A 16942-nucleotide genomic window follows, 5' to 3' on the forward strand; every position below is an offset into this window, starting at 1 on the left:
AATAGCTTGGAAGGGAACTCAGCTTCACCATCTTGTGGCCCAGCCTTCTCCCTCTCCTTCTGCCCATACTGAGGATATGATGTTGTACAATTCAGGAGAGGAGTGCTGCATGCAGCAAGGAGCAGGACGCACCATGGAACCTAATCCCACATCAGTGAGTCTGCTGCCAATTTACCCCCTTTTCCTAAGGCTTCATTTGGATCACATAAATCCATATTTCCCCAAAGGTGTCTATATGCGGCTACCCCTTTCCTACCCTACACAGCTGCAAATAAGTGAACAGGCGCACATTTTCACATAGTATAAATAAAAAACTAACTACAGAAAATAAACAATGGGATTGACACTTCCTGCCACTTGGCTGTCTGCACCTAGCACTTCACCTGATTCATGCTCATGCATGTTCTCCCGTAGCAGCAGCATGCTCTCTGCTGTATGCCGCACAATGACTTGCAGGATCAAGGACTGTGTCTTTGTAGGACTTCAAAGCACCTTTTCCCCTTTTGTTTATATTCTACAGTTAAAACGAGATAAATTTAAAATTAAGATGTGAAAAATACATTGAGGATGTCACTAAATGTTGGCATCAGCACTTAGATACCACAGTGATAGGCACCTTAGAAAATACCTAATATGGAGAGAGAGATTAAACCTACAAAAGAAAGTTTTCTGTTAAGGCTATGTAGCCAGGAGGGGTAGTCCCCCTCTGAGGAGGACCCAGAGAGGGAGCCAGACCCACCCTGGCTGACAGAGGCCTGCCCTAGGGAAACTCCTGACCAGAAGCAAGGGGGTGGGTCTAGGCCTTTAAAGGCCCCAGTGGCCCCACCTGACCGGAAGCAGGGGGCGGAGCTAGGCCTTTAAGAGCCAGGCCGGTGAGCTTAGTTGGTGGGAAATGGCTGAAGGGGAAGGATGTCTCCTCTGGAGTGCCTAGCAAAGGCTGGGCCGGGGAAGCTGTGCAGAGAGGGAGTGGCCGACCTTAAACCTAGCCTGGGGATCAACTGAGGCCTCCCCCAGGTACCCTACGGCCTGGGAGTTGGAGGGCCCCCCAGAGACCCCCACGGCCTGGGAGCCGGAAGAAGGCCCGTTGGGGCTCCCTAAGGACTACAAGCCTGTGGAGAACCCCCTGGAGACACCCAGGGCTTGGGAGCCGGAGGCGAACCTGCCAGAGCAGTGCCGAGCCTGGGACCCCGAGGGCCTACCTGCCCTGCCTGGGGACCGCAGGACCTGGAGGAGCTACCCTCCGAGGATGAGCCCATGGAGCTACCTGAGGTGCCGCCCGTGGACGAGGAGGGCCTAGCAGGTCTACCGAACCTCAGCGACCCAGAGGAGGCAGGTATCGGGGGGTTTCGGGGAGGAAGAAGCCCAGGGATCGCCACACGTTAGTGGCTGAGTCAGGGGCAACCCGGGTGGCGTGTTGCGGCTGGAGCCCCGCCGACCCAGTGGCAAATGCTGTTGCCACTGCCAGGGCCCTGGGCTGGGACGCAGTGGAGATGGGCGGGCCTGTGTCCCCCTCCCCCATTCCCTATCCTCCGTGAGGAAGCCTTCCCCGCTGTGCCGTTCCAGAGAGCGGCTTGCCTCGCCTCGCCAGCCCCGCCTGGGGGCCTGGCTATAGATGGCTTGCCTCGCCTCGCCAGCTCCGCCTGGGGGCCTGGCTATAGACTCTTTACTTTGCCCGCCTGGCCTAGGAGCCTGGCGCTAGGCTGATTGCCCTGAGAAAGGCACAAGACTGCTCCCGGTGAGAGGTCGCCAGGAGGGGTGGTCCTCCTCTGAGGAGGACCCAGAGAGGGAGCCTGACCCGGACGTTGCTCCCTGATTCCAGGGGCACGTCCACAGGCTACCATTCTGTTCTTAGCTTACCTCGTGGTGTTGGAATAGTGCAGCACAGATGGTATGGGAGATCACCCTGTGCTATCAAACCCCTGCAATATCTAGGCACAATTGGCTGAATTTAAGACAGATTGGTAGCTTTAATGGTGAATATCCTTGTCTTTGAAAGGTTAGACTCTTATGGTATAAATGCCATACAGCCATAGGTGCTGGAACTAGTGGTGCTGGAGGTGCTTCCATACCCCCTTGCTTGAAGTGGTTTCCAATTTATGCAGGGTTTACAGTTTGGTTCAATGGCTCTCAGCACGTCCACTATAAAAATTGTTCCAGTGTCCCTGCATGCAACATACTGCGTCAACCCGGGAAGAATTCCCACCCAGTTAGTGAGCCGACACACTGTTCTGAAAGATTGAGATGGTTATTTGGTTTCTTCACTGATTCAGTCCTTAGCCCCTCTACTGATACTGCCAATAAAGGTGTCAAAGATCTTATTACTTTAAGTACATGACTTGTTTCTAGGAATCTGATTAAAGTAAATCTCCTCAGAGACTAAGATTTATTAATACTGAGAAGGATTTCCAAGATCATAAGCTGGGTGCGGGTCTGTCTTCTTCAAATCACACAGCTCCCAAGATTTTTGATTCACAAGGAGCTGATAATCCCTATTTGCCATTTTCTTCTGACCCATTAGTCTTTAAACTTAAAATGATTATCCTTATTTTTCCTTCTGGTAATCCATTCAGTTACTCTGTACATCCCATTGCATATACTGAACAGAGCTTAGAGGATGGGGTTTACTAATATAAAATAGTAAAGGGCTTTCTGGCTTCAAACCAGTGATGGCATCTTTTTAAGAATAATTAAATATTTGTAGATTCTACATCCTTTGGACTTTAATATGGTTATTGGTAAACACATGATGTTCTCCTAGCTATCCCCCTAAAACACAGCATTTTCACATTACTACCTGTTATTTTTCATTCCAGGACTAGGAAAAGTTTGGAAATCAGTAGTCCAGCCAATTGAATGGTGATAATAAATGGTAAAGTCCGAGATTTATTTTTAAAACAACATGTTGAGACATATTAACCCAAAGAATAAACATATTACTGGATCCTTCAGTTGGAGAAAAGTATATGTCAATCATCTTTACCTAGGAGGGACGAGCCCTATTTTTATTTCAAACTATTCCCCATTTTCCCATTGTGCCCCTCTAAGAAGCTCTGTTGGTCCAATAGAATTCAATGGATTTCAAAGACAAGTCCTAATTTTTGTATATAATTGTCCCTCTTTCTAGTTTTGAAATGTTGGGGAGGATGGGGGAACGAGGATGAGGGGCACACAGAGGTAATCCTCTCCAAAAGAAAGCAGAACTTACTATTTCACATTTAAAAGAAAGCAACTGCTTAAAGAATAAAAACTCAAGAACTTGAACCTAGGTTCTCATAAGGCAAAAACAGAACACATGGGACATGGGGTTTGATGCTTCATTACCTTGCACATTCTACAAGTACTTAAACCTGCGTAAAGTGAGTGCAATGTGGTTGTATAACACTTGTCATTCAGAATGGTAGCATTAAAGCTACTTTATGCAATGACTACATAAATTGCAGTGCAACAGAGAACCAAGGCCATTAGCTTTATTGTGGACAGCATGCAAGTCTCCAAATAGTTTTGATATTAAAGAACAAGAAAGTTCTGTCATATAAATGGTAGACGCTAGTTAGTTTAATAATGATCAAAATTCATTAAGAAAAAAAAAACTGGATCTTTCTTTTGTCTAATTGCCAAATTACTGTCAACTTTGATCTAAATTAAACAAAAGCAAAAAGTATCAAAACATTCCTAATTATGAAACCAGATATGAAACAACCATGTCAATAACTTGAGTGAAAATTGAAAATGCTTGGTCAGTGCACTGCAAGTCAACAGTCAAACTCTGGGAATGTAATTTAACTTGCATGCACCAATACCAAATGGATTCTTTTTCTCACAGATGAACCCTCACTAAGGGTCTAATCTTGCACCATTCCAGTCCAAGAGAGTTTTGGCAGTGCCATTAATTGGTGCTGTATCAGGTCATAAAAGAACATTATTTGGAACAGATGAGTTAATTGCTACTGGCTTTACCACCATTATTACCAAGTCCCAAACCCTTGGAAACGTTATATATTTGGGATCAGATGGTCAAGCTGTGAAAATTGCACACATATGTGTGTGGGCATTCTACTTGATTGTACAAATGTCTCATTTGTATATCAGATATTTGCATGCATGTTATGCACAGACAAATATATGCTCACCTTGTTTTGAAAATCCATCTCTTCATGTTAACGCTATATTTTGCTAATTGCATCATTTGATAGTCTTGTTAATTGTGTCACAAGGGTAGGATTATATTTTAAATATAAAAGGACTGCTTATGAAATGTGCCAGATTGACAACACCAGAAAGTGACCTTGGGGGCCAATCCAAGGTGGGGGGTTGAGCTCTCACAGGTGCTAAGAACAATCCCAAACTCACCACTTTCCGTTCAAAATGTAAGGCCACTTCTTTGACTTTGCCTTCAAACACCAGCGCACACAGCACGGGCCATGCAAAATAGTAATTTAAATAGTCATTTAAAAAATACTCATTGAATTTTCTGTTTGGCGAGAAAAAGGGAGACAGGAGAGAGAGAGAGAATCACATGTGAGAAATGCTAGTCATGTTGCTTAGTGCATTTCTGGAAGGAACCCAGTTACTAGGATGTCCAGGGCAGTAGAAGAACCTGAAAAGAACAGAAGTTTCTCTGCTTAGCCACAGAACAAACACAGATCTATGCTTATGCTTCAATCACACTATGGAAAGACCTGTTGTTTTAGTTTAGCTGGAATAAAATCACACAAAGAGTCAAATGTGTTAATGAGACCCTGTCACGGTCCAATATCAAACAGTGACAAACAAGGTTTGGGATTTGATATACAGAAATATCAACCTTCTTGGTTAGGAAATTCATGTCAAAGGTTAAAAATGTATTGATTGAAACACACAAAAGGAAAAGAATCAAAATGAGGCAAAGAGCATTGAAGCTGAAATTGAGTGATTATACAAAACAATCAATCAATACCTAACAATGTCCCTTTTTGGAGACAGTGAATATTGGTTATAGTTTCTTATTCAGTCAAACAATCCTTCTTGGTGAGGAAGAAAGAGTTATTTCTGTTGTTCAATTCTGAATCAGGAATGATAGTCATTTTCCTGCTTAAGACTTGATCTACACATACCTCTGTGATTTGGCGGCAGTTGATGGAGTTACGCAAAGTATGCAAAGAACTTGCGTAATTCCCGTCGACTGCTGTGCTTCTCTTTTGTGCGCCGTCTTCACTGCACTGTGCCAATGGGAACTGCGTTCCCGTCAATGCAGCACTACGCCACTTGCGGGGGTGGATTAATAACGTTGACTTCTGGATCGACTGATCGGGTTGTCACTGACCGCTCAGTCGATCCAGATAAGTCGATCTGACGGCAGCGACTTTGCCACCATCAGTGTAGACATAGACTTAGATAAAACAGACACAGAAGGGAGAGAAGAGATATGACAGTAAAGACAGAAGAAATCCGGCTTTTATTGGTGTTCCTAGGATACAGCATGGCTGGTCAGTCACAGACAGATGTTTTAGGCTGGCAGAAGAGCCACAACAGCTGTTTCTTTGGACTTTGGTTCGCCTTCCCGGTCAGGGATAGCATCTGGTTGGTCTGGTCAGGTCCCTCTCCTTCACTAATCGTCAGGATGAGTAGAGCTGGACAGGATGTCTCATTTCACCATGCTGGTGCTGTGCACTGTAGTTGATCTCAGGATGAGGTGTAAAGCCAAGAGAGAGAGAGAGGCCAGGAGGAAGTTAGCGGGGGAATGGAAAAGAGCACACACACGCGGGAGGGGAAGACAGAGCAGGAGCTCCTATGCATCAGGCTTGGGTTCTTGCTGGTGCAGTGATGATGTCCAAGCATCCCCAGAAGAGTAGCAAGGTCAGGTATCACGGTAACAATCCTCCTTGCAGTGATGGTAAAAAGGTGTTTTGTCTTTCCCAAAATCTCTTTATAAGGGTCCCAAAAAAGGCAATGTGTGGAATGGTCCATCCACTCATTATTTTGCTCACCAATTAAGCCTAATTTTTGAAGCACCAATTTTGGTCCATTAATGTCTGGTCCTCTATTCCTTTTGTTTACCAGGCATAGTTTTAACACAATCCTTGAGTGGTATCAATAAACCCTTTAAATTAGTTCAGTCCTCTTACATCTTTTCCTTACACCATTTTATAACACAGTTCATTGTGACAATTCATAAACCTTTACCCACTTTTCACTGGTAGGTTAACAATTAAAGTAGGCCTCCTAGGCTCCATTTATTACAACAGACTATCTCAAAGGGAGATTGACCCTGCTCCCATTGAAATCAATGGCATGATTCCATTGGTTTGAATGGTGTAGAAAGAGGGCAGTTCAGTCTCTACGCATGTATTCCTTGGTCTCTCCCCTGAGACTAGCAATAAGGGCACCAACTGTGGTGATAGCTTTTACGATACAGAGACCTGACTGCTGGGAACTGGACTAAGACCACCAACCCATTGCACATAGGCTATTCATGGTATGATGGTCATTGGAGACCTAATAGGATTTGTGACAGTGACCTAGTGGTGAAAAACATCTTTGTCATTCTCAGTGGCATCCAGTCTCCTGGCTAGGATAGGATTTCTAATCCAAATAACCATTTATCTATCTTAAGGTGAAAAAGGTCAGAAAAGCAATAACTGCTATATATTGTCATTTTGTTTTTATGGAAGAGAAAGAAGCTTTTATTTCCAATATCTATTTAAAATATACAGCCATATTTTCAATGAAGTTTTATTCTTTGTCCGACTTTTATTTGAAGATAGATAACAAATTCTACATAAAGAGTAAACCCTCTACAGCTGTGTCCACAGTAACATCAACAGTGCCACACAATGGTGTCCTTTAATTGCATAGAAACAAGTGACACCACCACATAACAAGGTAGCAATGTATTGGTGCCTTTGACAATCAATCTTTAAAATGTGTTATCTGTTTGATTGCAGATGTAAATCAGCACCTCAGTGTCAACTGGCTAGTTAAGGCTTTATGGTCAAACATTCACATAAAGCAGCCTATTAAAAGTACAAAACCACAACTAATACATCATGGAGGTGGCTAAATTAAAATCACCAAAGGTCAGCGTATAGAAGTTAAGGTTCCAAATCAACACAGTTGCACTGCATATTCTGTTTATATTATGATACATATTTGTGTTAAGCTAAACCTTTAACCAGAAAACAGGAACAGCTTATGACATAGGTCTGGTGCACTGGTGTAACTTTATTGACTTCAATGGAAGTTAATACATGGCATTAATACAGTTGCACCAGTATAGCTGAGAGCAGAATCAGGGTCTATGACTTTACTGAATATCCCTGTTAATCTTGCTCCTGGAACATTAACTTTTGCATTTACTTATTTTAAAAAAAAATTATTTTTAACTATCTACTATAGTGTTGCATGAATAGTTTTTTGCCTTTAATTTCCACATTTCACAAAAGTAGGGGAAAAAACTTGCAGCTATTTAATATTATATTTAGAGTTGGTCAAAAAATAAGCATTATTTTGTGATTTAAAAAAAAAATCCAATTTTTTGAGAATACCAATTTTTTTCAGCTTCCATTTTTGAAAACAATGTTTTTCATTTTTGTCTTCCAAAAAGATAGAAAATGTAAACCCTCCCACAAATTGTCAAGAAAACGGTAAATTTTCCTCAAAACCTTTTGAACAAAATTTTTTACTTGAACTCTGATTAGCATGAAAATGGTTCCACTTAGACTTTGAAATTAACACTGCAGTGAGATGATTATAGAAGATTGGTTCTTAGCTTTTTCATTGTTATAATTTGGCTGTAAAAAGTTTTCTACCTGTTTATATTGTGTCGGCTGTTTCATTACAACAGGAAAAAAAAAATTTTTTTTAAATGGAAGTTTAGCATTTCCCAAATAACAAAAATTGTCAGCTAATAGGCTATTTCCTGGCAACTGCAGTTTTTTAACTCATGTTATTGTAGTTTTTTAAAAAACTGTCTGTGTTTCACTGGGACATTTAGGACAAAGTTTTCAAAACGTGGCTTCTGCTTGTTGACATATACAACTGCATGAGAGCAACCATTGAGCACCATGGCACGTAAGTGATAGAATATGCACACACAAACTTTTCTGTGAGCAAAGTGAGTCTAAATGGGTTACTGTACACACATGCACATTCTAAGGGATAGTCTGTAAAAACTGCATGTACAAATTGAGGCCAGGTGGACACTCTCTGACTATTTGGCTCCAGGCAATATCTTTCCCATTAAGTGTCCCAGCTGCAGCAGCCTCTGTCCCTGCCACAGTGGAGTTAGTTTATTTACAGGAGAATGTGCAGTAATGTGGCAAAGGGGCAGAGTCTCATCTGGCTTTCCTAAAAAAACCCCACAAAAGCTCATAAATGATTTTTCAATTGGTCATTTTATTTTTAAACCTTTTTACCAAAACCAAGCAACTGGGCTAGTCCTGAGCAAAGCCTATGTCTTTGCTCAATTTCATCTTTCAGGATTTTTTGCTGTAGCCCTATTTTTAAAATACTGTGGTTAATATTACCTTTATATTTACTATGGGACAACTTCATTTATTCTCTGTCCCAAGATTCAAAAATTGTAGAATGGACTTTGCTCAAACTTAATAATCATAATTAAAAAAAAGAACATCTCTGCCAGCAACTTCTCTTTGAAAGTCTCAGTCATGGTGGTCGTGAAAATTAATGAACGTGAGAGGGAGGAAAGATGTTATAATGGAAACTATTTGGCAACTTTAGTCACAGCAGGCTTGATCAAGTGCTCACTCATTCAGATTTGATGCTTCTAGTTTAATAGAGCCTGCTCCTTAAAAATATACGGCCCTGAATCAGAAAAGCCTCTAAGCATTTCTTATGTACATCCTTATTCAGGACAGCACTTATATGCTTAACTGTAGGCACATATTAAGTGCTGCCCCAAACAGGTGTGTGTTCCTGACTATTGGTCAGCATTACCTCAGGCACGATGCATTCGTAAGTCAAACATTGCTAGGACTTTTTACTTGTGTTGCTTTGTACTGAATGGGGTTTAGATACTTTGAGAAAGGCACCATACAAATTGGTTAATTAAATACATCATAAAAAAGAGAGGGCTCAGAAAATGTCAGCTTTAATAAAAGCTCTGTTTCACAGAAAGGATAGCCCCCTGCAGTTCAGAGCCAACATTAGTTATAATTGCATTTTACAAAGTTAAAACAAGTATTAAGATTTGCAGAATCAAGCACTGGGACAGGTGCGTAGTGCCTATAATATCTTTTTGCACCTATCTGTATTTTATGGGTTGTATCAACGGATGCTTCAAATGCTTCTGTCTTGTACAAGGCTCTGGACATGCAGCAGGAAGGGAGATGACGTGTACTGATCCCTTCTCCCACTATCAGAGCAGATGTCATGGCGGAGAGGGACCAATCTCTTCTTGAGCTGCTCCCTGAGCCTGACAGTGCTTGAGGAGATAAGGAGCTTGATTTGATTGTCTTTTGTAAGCAGGGTCTGAATGAGCTCTCCCCTGCTGAGCTGATTGGGAGGAGGGGAACAAGCATCAGGACCAGCCTATATTTGCATGAGCACACATCCTGCTAAGGTGCTCAGTATGATGGGACTGCTTTGCCCAAATGATCCCTTTGGCTGGTGTTGGGTTACAAATCACTTTAGTGTTAAATTCAGGGGTAATGAAATGTTGTTTTCCTTAGGTCTGGTCTACACTGCTGCTGGCAATCAATGTAGCTTGTGTATCTCCCATTGACATACTTACGTTGACGTACTGTGATATCTTCACGGTGCTGCGTTGATGGGAGATGCCCTCCCATCGAAGCAGCCTTACTCCTTTTGGGGAGGTGGATTACCGGCATCAACAGGAGGGGCCATCTGGGATCGATTGAGCAGGTCTACACTCGATCCCACTGCCTCGATCACAGCAGAGTCCACATACCCTTATTGCATGAGCAAAGGCAGCAGAACTGTGCTTTGCTTGTTCTAACTGAAGGGTCAATCTCCTCTGAATAGAACTGGCTAAGCAAGGGGCTCAGATGCCAGAGCCTTGTGAAGGTGGATAAGGGGTGGGGACTAGTATTCCTGCCTGGCAGTGTGGGCTCTGCCCAAGAGCCCCAGGTATGGTTTAATTCCCCCCTCCCACTGTTCAAAATATAGAGATACTTAAGATTTTATTAGGAGTTTTTTGTTTTGTTAAGTGCTCGCTAGAACTGAACTCATCTACTGGGGGACAGCGCTGCTGCCTGCGTCAGCACTGAGGTTCACCCACTAAGAGCTGACAATCGGAGAGCTGGGTGGAACCTCAAGAGACCAACCCACAGAGATCATAGTGGAGAAGCAGGGTGGTAGCAGCAGGTGATGGTATACAGTGGGACAGCTGGTGGAGCGGCCCCAGGGGCAATGAACAGCCAGCAGTACGGTTGACAGAGCGGCAGGTGTATGGCTGCAGGGTGGCCAGCGGAGTGACAAATGGTGTGGCGGTGATGGCCTGTGGGGCAAGCAAGGTGCCTTCTCCCCTCCTTCTCTAGCCACCATGGGAGGTGAACTCACTCAGATGTACCTCTGAAATCTGGGTCATCCCTGACCAAGGACAACTACTGGGAGTGGGATGTGGGGGACAAAGAAAGCAGAGGCAATGGACACTGCCCAACACCCTCTGCGGGTGTTATGAATCCTGCTTGCACTGTTTTTCCAAATTCATGCTGTTACTTCCCACCTTTTATTAAATGGTTTCTTTCTACACTCAGACTCTGTTTTTGCCAGAGGGAAAGTATTGCTTTTTGGAGGCGGATGGGGAGTGACGTATAATTTTCCAGGTTACTGGGTGGGGGCTCGAGCCAGTTGTGTTGTATTGTTGAAAGGAACCCCTAGATGTTGAACTCTGCCCTTGCTGCTGCCCACTCCAACTGGCAGAAGGGTTATACGTTCAATAGTGTTTGGCAGTTTATGGTTTTGCCCTTTGTTTTCTGTTCTTGTTTGCTTTGTTTTGTAGCTGACCTAAGTTTCCTTCCCTCTAGGAGCCAGGAAGGGTCTCAGCCCATTGGGAAGACACACCTTTGGTTCCTTCAGTATAGTTCAAGTTTTTCCTGTCTTTCTCCCATAACTAATGTAGTGAGACCCCAGGGTTTTATTGCTCCTTGGGCAGGAGATAAGAGGGTGATGGGGATGTGGTACTCATGCATCATGAGTGCTGGCACCATGGTGATGTACACAGATTTAGTTGGGTAAGTGTTTAGTTAGCCTTGCTATATGTCCTCTAAGAAATGTGGGAAATGTTGGTGACCCCGCACCTGCCCAGCTGCTCTCAACCCTGGCAGCCCCCATTAAAGTAAATACATTGTGATGACTTAGTGTGCATGTGTTAACTGGCCTTGGATTTTGCCCTATGTTTTCCAGAACTACCCGCATAAGATAAAGTTGCCAAAGAGTCACCTGTGCTAAGTGTTTTTAAATAAAGTATTTTTCAATCTATTTTTGTCTCCTTTGCTACTCTGGGTACTGGAGTCAGCTTAGGGATAGGGTAGGATGGCAAGAGCAGAGAACAAATCAAATGATCTAAAGTAGATAAGGTTTGAAGAACATGAATTGCCAGCAGCTCCCACTGCTATGAACACACAGCAGCAATGTTCAAATGCTGGGCATATGTCACATGAATAGTGGGTTTTGCGCACTATAGTCATGCTTATGCTACACTTGCTGTTAACCTTTTTCACTAACACCGCATTAGCAATGAACAGCTTGTCCCAATGTAGACAAGCATATCTGTATAATCAGGAACCAAATACTGGGGGAGGAGTGGAGAGAAGGGGGGAGTATTCTGGAGAATTTGTTTTTAAAAGCAAGAATCTGAGTGGTTTATTATAGATATAAACATGGGAGCGGTACTGCTCTACCAAAAAGAGATGTCTTTCCAACCCCTTCTGATAGAATGGGCGAATATCCCCATTTGCACTTGCCTAATCCCTAGTCAAATGCCAGTGCCAGGATACTATCTATGTACTTGTTTTTAAAACAAAGATCCTCAACATGCTCTGTGATTTAAATGTAAACTATTCAAAAGGAAGTCCTTGAATCCATGTAAACATCAATCAAGCTCTACTGCTAATATCAAATTCAACATATACTGGTTTTGTAACCATTTATAATAGGACAAACTCTATGTATTGAATATTCAGAGTCCAAGTTTACTGAGGATTTAAGTGTTCAGAAAGACACAGTGCAGTAGATAGGATGCTCTTTATTTTTGAAACTTGGACATTCTTTTCAATTATCCACAATGCAATGGTTTGTCAACATACTGTCAGCTCATTGAGTAAGCATCTAATCAGGAATCATCATACTGCCCAGTGAAGCTACTGAAAGCTTATTTTCTCTGAATAGTTTGGATTCAAAATTACATTTCAATATTGAAGTTAACATGACAGTTAAAACAGTTCTCAAACATTTTCACAAGCTTATATATGTAGGAAATACATTACTTATTTGTATTGCAGTAGCTCCCAAAGGCACCATCCAAGCTATATAAGTTTTATAAGTTGTATGAAGAACAAGTGGCTCACATTTTCTACACATGCCCAACTAATGGGTGTTCATGAGTTGTAACCCCACATGCACAAGTACCATATTCATGTGTGCAAACTGGGCCTGCACAAAGTATGTACACACTTCTGAAAATGTGGACCTTGTAGGTACAGAGTAGTATATTTTATTACATTGAAAACCCTAATTCAGTGGCAGATAAAACTGTCAAACTGTACTTGTACCTTGGATCCTGTTCTGGATTTAACACCTTAGCACTGTCAAACTATTACTATTTGAATCAGATGGGTTCATCTCTTGATTCTTCTCTCACAGTTTTCAGCACTGGCTAATAATTAATAGTGGAAGGATGGTCTTATGGCTAATGTGTAAGATTAGATGTCAGGAGACTTGGGTGCTAATTCTGACTCTTCCACAAACGTCCTGTGAGACCTTAAGACAAGTCACTTAATTGCTCTCTTCCTCAGTCTCCTCATCTATAAAATAGGGGTAATAATATTAGCCTACCTCACAGGGTGTTGTGAGGCTTAATTCATGAATGTTAGTAAACTACTTTGAGTTCTGCCAGTGCAAGGGGTTATCAAAAAGTGTAAAGTACTATTAACAGCACAGTCAGCCTACTAATTACTCGCCTACCAATATAAGTGGTAAATAAGAACCATGTTAGAGTGAAATACCCCACTTTCCTTCTTATCCATCAAAACTCTCATAAGCGATAACATAAGCTAACAAATTTATCCACTGTTCAATCTGAAGTAGCTACATGCCCACCAACCCCAAAATGGCTGGCTAGAAGTTAGATTCCTACAAAAATTGTCTCCTCAATGCACTGCCCCATTGCTATAGCACGAAGATGAAACTTCACAGAGAGGGAGAACAAAAATGATATAGAAAAGATGCAACAAAAAGGTTAAGGGCTGGGTGAGTCTGTATTTGAGATAACTTCGTGTAATACAGAAAATGAAATCCACACATTGTGAAACCAGCTATCACAACTGAGGCTCTTGTTGACATTTTCACTAGCATGAGCAAAGAGGTCATGGATGTGGAATGACATGGAAAATGAATCAACTTCCCAGAACAGGCTGAGAAATATTGGCTGAGCTGTCTATATAACCATTGTCCACGCTGTACCCATTCAGTGGATAGACAGAGGACCTTCAGTCTCCATCGCTATCCAGCCAGCCTTTTACTGAGCATGAAAGGGACCTAAAAGCTCCACTTCCAATATACTTCTACCATAAGGTCCTAACATGTAGTGGGAAGGCACCAGTCTTATTGAGCCAAGATTAATAGTTATAAAATGTACAAGACATCCTGCCTCTACTTCAGTGGAAGAGTTGCATGTGGGGGTGGGGCTGCAGAACAGAATCAAAATGAGGCAAAGAGTAAAGGTAACTGGGTAAAGGAACTAGCATGCAATGGCTTTTCCCACACTGAGCTTATGCTATGGTAATTGCATGAAATTAGTGCCTGAACAGAATTTAAAACACAGCAGAATTTGTTTTTAAATTAAAACAGTATTAGTATTGTGTATACTGCTGTCGATGTTGCAGTACAATGCAAATGAAATCTGTGCCTAAATAGAAATAACTTTCCATTTAAAAAAGCCCTTGCTCTTTCTTCTGTTCTGTGATATGGACATATGCCAACTTTCAGAATTTGCTGCAGAAAACTGTGAATATAACATGACATTAAAGCCCTGTCTAGTACAGACAAAACATCTAATACTGGTTGATATATTTTGCTTAAGCAATTTTTGCAAACTGACCTTTTTTGGATAGCTTTCTGCAAAATTTGTCAACATCAAAATTTTCTTCAACATTTTCAATTTCTATTTAATCAAAATTGTTTTCAAAATTATTCATATTTTTCTTTTACAGAAAACCCAGTTTTCAGTAAGAAAAAATGGTTTTCAATAAATAAAAATTTGGTAAAAAGTGTGATAAAATACTGATTAAAATAGCAATATTGAAAATCACAGAATTTTTGTTAAAACCAGTAAAACACCACAAAAAAGAAATAACTTTAAAAATCTCTTCAAAATAATTTTCCTGGTTTCTGATATTCTCTGTATAATATGGCTGTATTAGGCAGCAAGTGCTACGGTGCTATGCTATGTGTTAGGCAGCAAAACTCACTTACCCCCAAAGGGGCGTAACAGAGGGTGAAAAATCCGGGAAAGTTTTAAAAGATTTTAATACTTACATTTGAGTTATATTCCCCTTTCTGCCAGGTCGCTTTCTCAGTTGACAGCTAACCAGCTAGCTACCCAAGTGAACTCATTCCCACATATAACTTCTGAATGAGAAGACAAACATGCCTGGCAAGCCGCTCTAAAAATAAAATACTGTGAAACAAAACTTCTGTGAAGCCTTTTCCAAACTTGTTAAAAAGTTATATCTTTTTACCCATGATGTGAACCATCTTTGTATCAGGCCCCAAATTAAATGAGAAGGCCGAAAAATCATAAGATTGAACATTCTGAATTAAGCAGGTTCAAATTTTTTGTTCGCAAATATCTGAGAATAAGTGGCCTGTTTTTCCTAAACAATTTATAGTTTTGGGGGGTTTTTAGGCAAAAAATATTCATAGAAAATTAAAATACAAGATTAAAATTCACCCCCAGAACATTTTTCCAGAAATTTCTATAACAAATTATCTTTTTTTTTCTAGCTCTGAAGCGAGGGGAAGTCCTTAGCAAAGCTCAACGTCTGAGCCAACAACCTTTACATGAGTAGTCCCATTGTTTACACAATCAGTCCCTACATCACAAAACAGTGTTGAACTGAACATGAAATACCTGACCTTTTGGCAGTGGGTAGTAAAATACAAGCATTAGAGGTCAAAGTTCCTTCATTATATGAATTGGTTCAGCCCATGTCTGTGGGCAATTACTTCCATGTTAGCTTTTATTATTAAAGAACATACAAAATATTTAAACTAATATAGTTTCATGGATGCCTCAAACAGGGCTGATAGCTCTTCTTCGGTCTGGGAACGAGGTGATAGTTTAGTCACTCTTTCCTGAAAGATTAAAGTAAAATTGGATTACATAAAGCTTTTTGCAAAATGAATAGCAGTTGAATATACAGTAGAATGTCATGCATTACTCATCATTAATGACTGAAATCTGCACTATGGATTGCACAGAATTTTGCAAACTAGTAAAGCAAGTATTTAATAAAAGAAACAAGGCTAATGCGTCACCAATTGTACTTCAGTTATTTTAACAAGTGTATTTAATTTACATTATTTATAACTACTGTGATGGACTTGCAGCACTCGCTGCCAGACTGGTGCCTCCTGCTGGTGGTCTGGGAATTAGCTCAAGCAGCTATCCCATTTGTGGCCTGTTCTCTGTCACTCTTCTCCAGAGTTTCCCGGTAGTCCTGCTCACCGCTGTCAGGACCCACAGCAACTTTTTCCAGACTCGGCCCTCCGTCTGAGCCACAACCCATGTCCCCTCCCCTTCTGGAGGATTTGACAGTCCCAGCTCCATCACTTATTTCAGTGGCCGCCGTAGTCCACCACCACTCCACGGGAGGTCTGGGGGAGGAACCCAGGCCCACCCACTTCTCTGGGCACTGGCCCAGGGACCCTGTGTGCAGTGACTTTGCACTGCCATTCCCCCAACTCCTTAATAGACTTCCCTGGGCCACTTCCCCACAGCTCCAGTACCTCTTCTGCCTTTGTATCAGGGCCTCCAGCTCTCGCAGAGTCCCAGCAGTCAGCCACTGCTCTTTCCAAGGTACGGCCTTCCTTTAGCCTGCAGGGCAGCCAGCCTTCCCTTCCTGAGCTCCTGGGAGTGACTGCCTCTGCTCCCAACTCCCTTTTATATTGGGCTCTTGGGCCCTGATTGGTTATCCCACCACTCCTTCCCATTGGCTGCTTTTCCCCAGCCCTTTTAACTCCGTCCTGGCAGGTATGGGGTAGCCATTCAGCCACAACTACACATACACAAAAAAACTACATTAAAAGAACATTAAGGTTGCAAAGTCAAACACTCAAAAGTTAGGAAATGCCAGAAGTAAGGTTGCCTGTCTAACCTTCTTCCTTATACGATTCACTGATTCCAAGGCTAGAAGGGACTACTGTGATCCTCTGACATCCTGTATAACACAGGCCAGAGAACTTCCCTACAATAATTATTTTTGAACTAGAGCATATCTTAAAAAAAAAAAAAAAAATCCAATCTTGATTTAAAAATTGCCAGATTCACCAGAAATATTGATTCCAATGGGTAACCACCCTCACTGTTAAAAATGTACTCCTTATTTCTAGTCTGAATTTGTCTAGCTTCAGCTTCCAGACATGGGATCTTGTTATGCCTCTGTCTGCTAGATTGAACAGCCCATTATTAAATATTTGTTCCTCATGTAGGCTACTTACAGACTGTAATCAAGTCACTCCTTAACCTTCTCTTTATTATGCG

At 41.8% G+C, this 16942-nt stretch overlaps 1 protein-coding gene across 2 annotated transcripts in view; it reads right to left on the reverse strand.

Annotated features, from left to right (window-relative positions):
- Positions 1-16942, reverse strand: part of ADHFE1 (alcohol dehydrogenase iron containing 1) — a 52180-nt gene that overhangs the window by 2388 nt on the left and 32850 nt on the right. Inside the window, exons 14-15 of one of the 2 annotated variants that reach the window (XR_010920872.1) lie at positions 14716-15534; positions 384-514 (exon numbers count right to left, since the gene is read on the reverse strand). Coding sequence is in view for 1 of the 2 variants with exons in the window: in XM_067553675.1 (XP_067409776.1) it covers positions 15451-15534 (84 nt within the window). In the remaining variant the exon portion in view is untranslated. Of the gene's footprint in view, positions 1-383; positions 515-12196; positions 15535-16942 lie in introns of those variants that run through there. The other variant, XM_067553675.1, reaches the window with a different exon arrangement.

Source organism: Emydura macquarii, unplaced genomic scaffold (assembly GCF_026122565.2).
Source record: "Emydura macquarii macquarii isolate MOO-44397 ecotype Brisbane River unplaced genomic scaffold, CSIRO-AGI_Emac_v2 contig_1477, whole genome shotgun sequence".
Lineage (NCBI taxonomy): Eukaryota > Metazoa > Chordata > Testudines > Chelidae > Emydura > Emydura macquarii.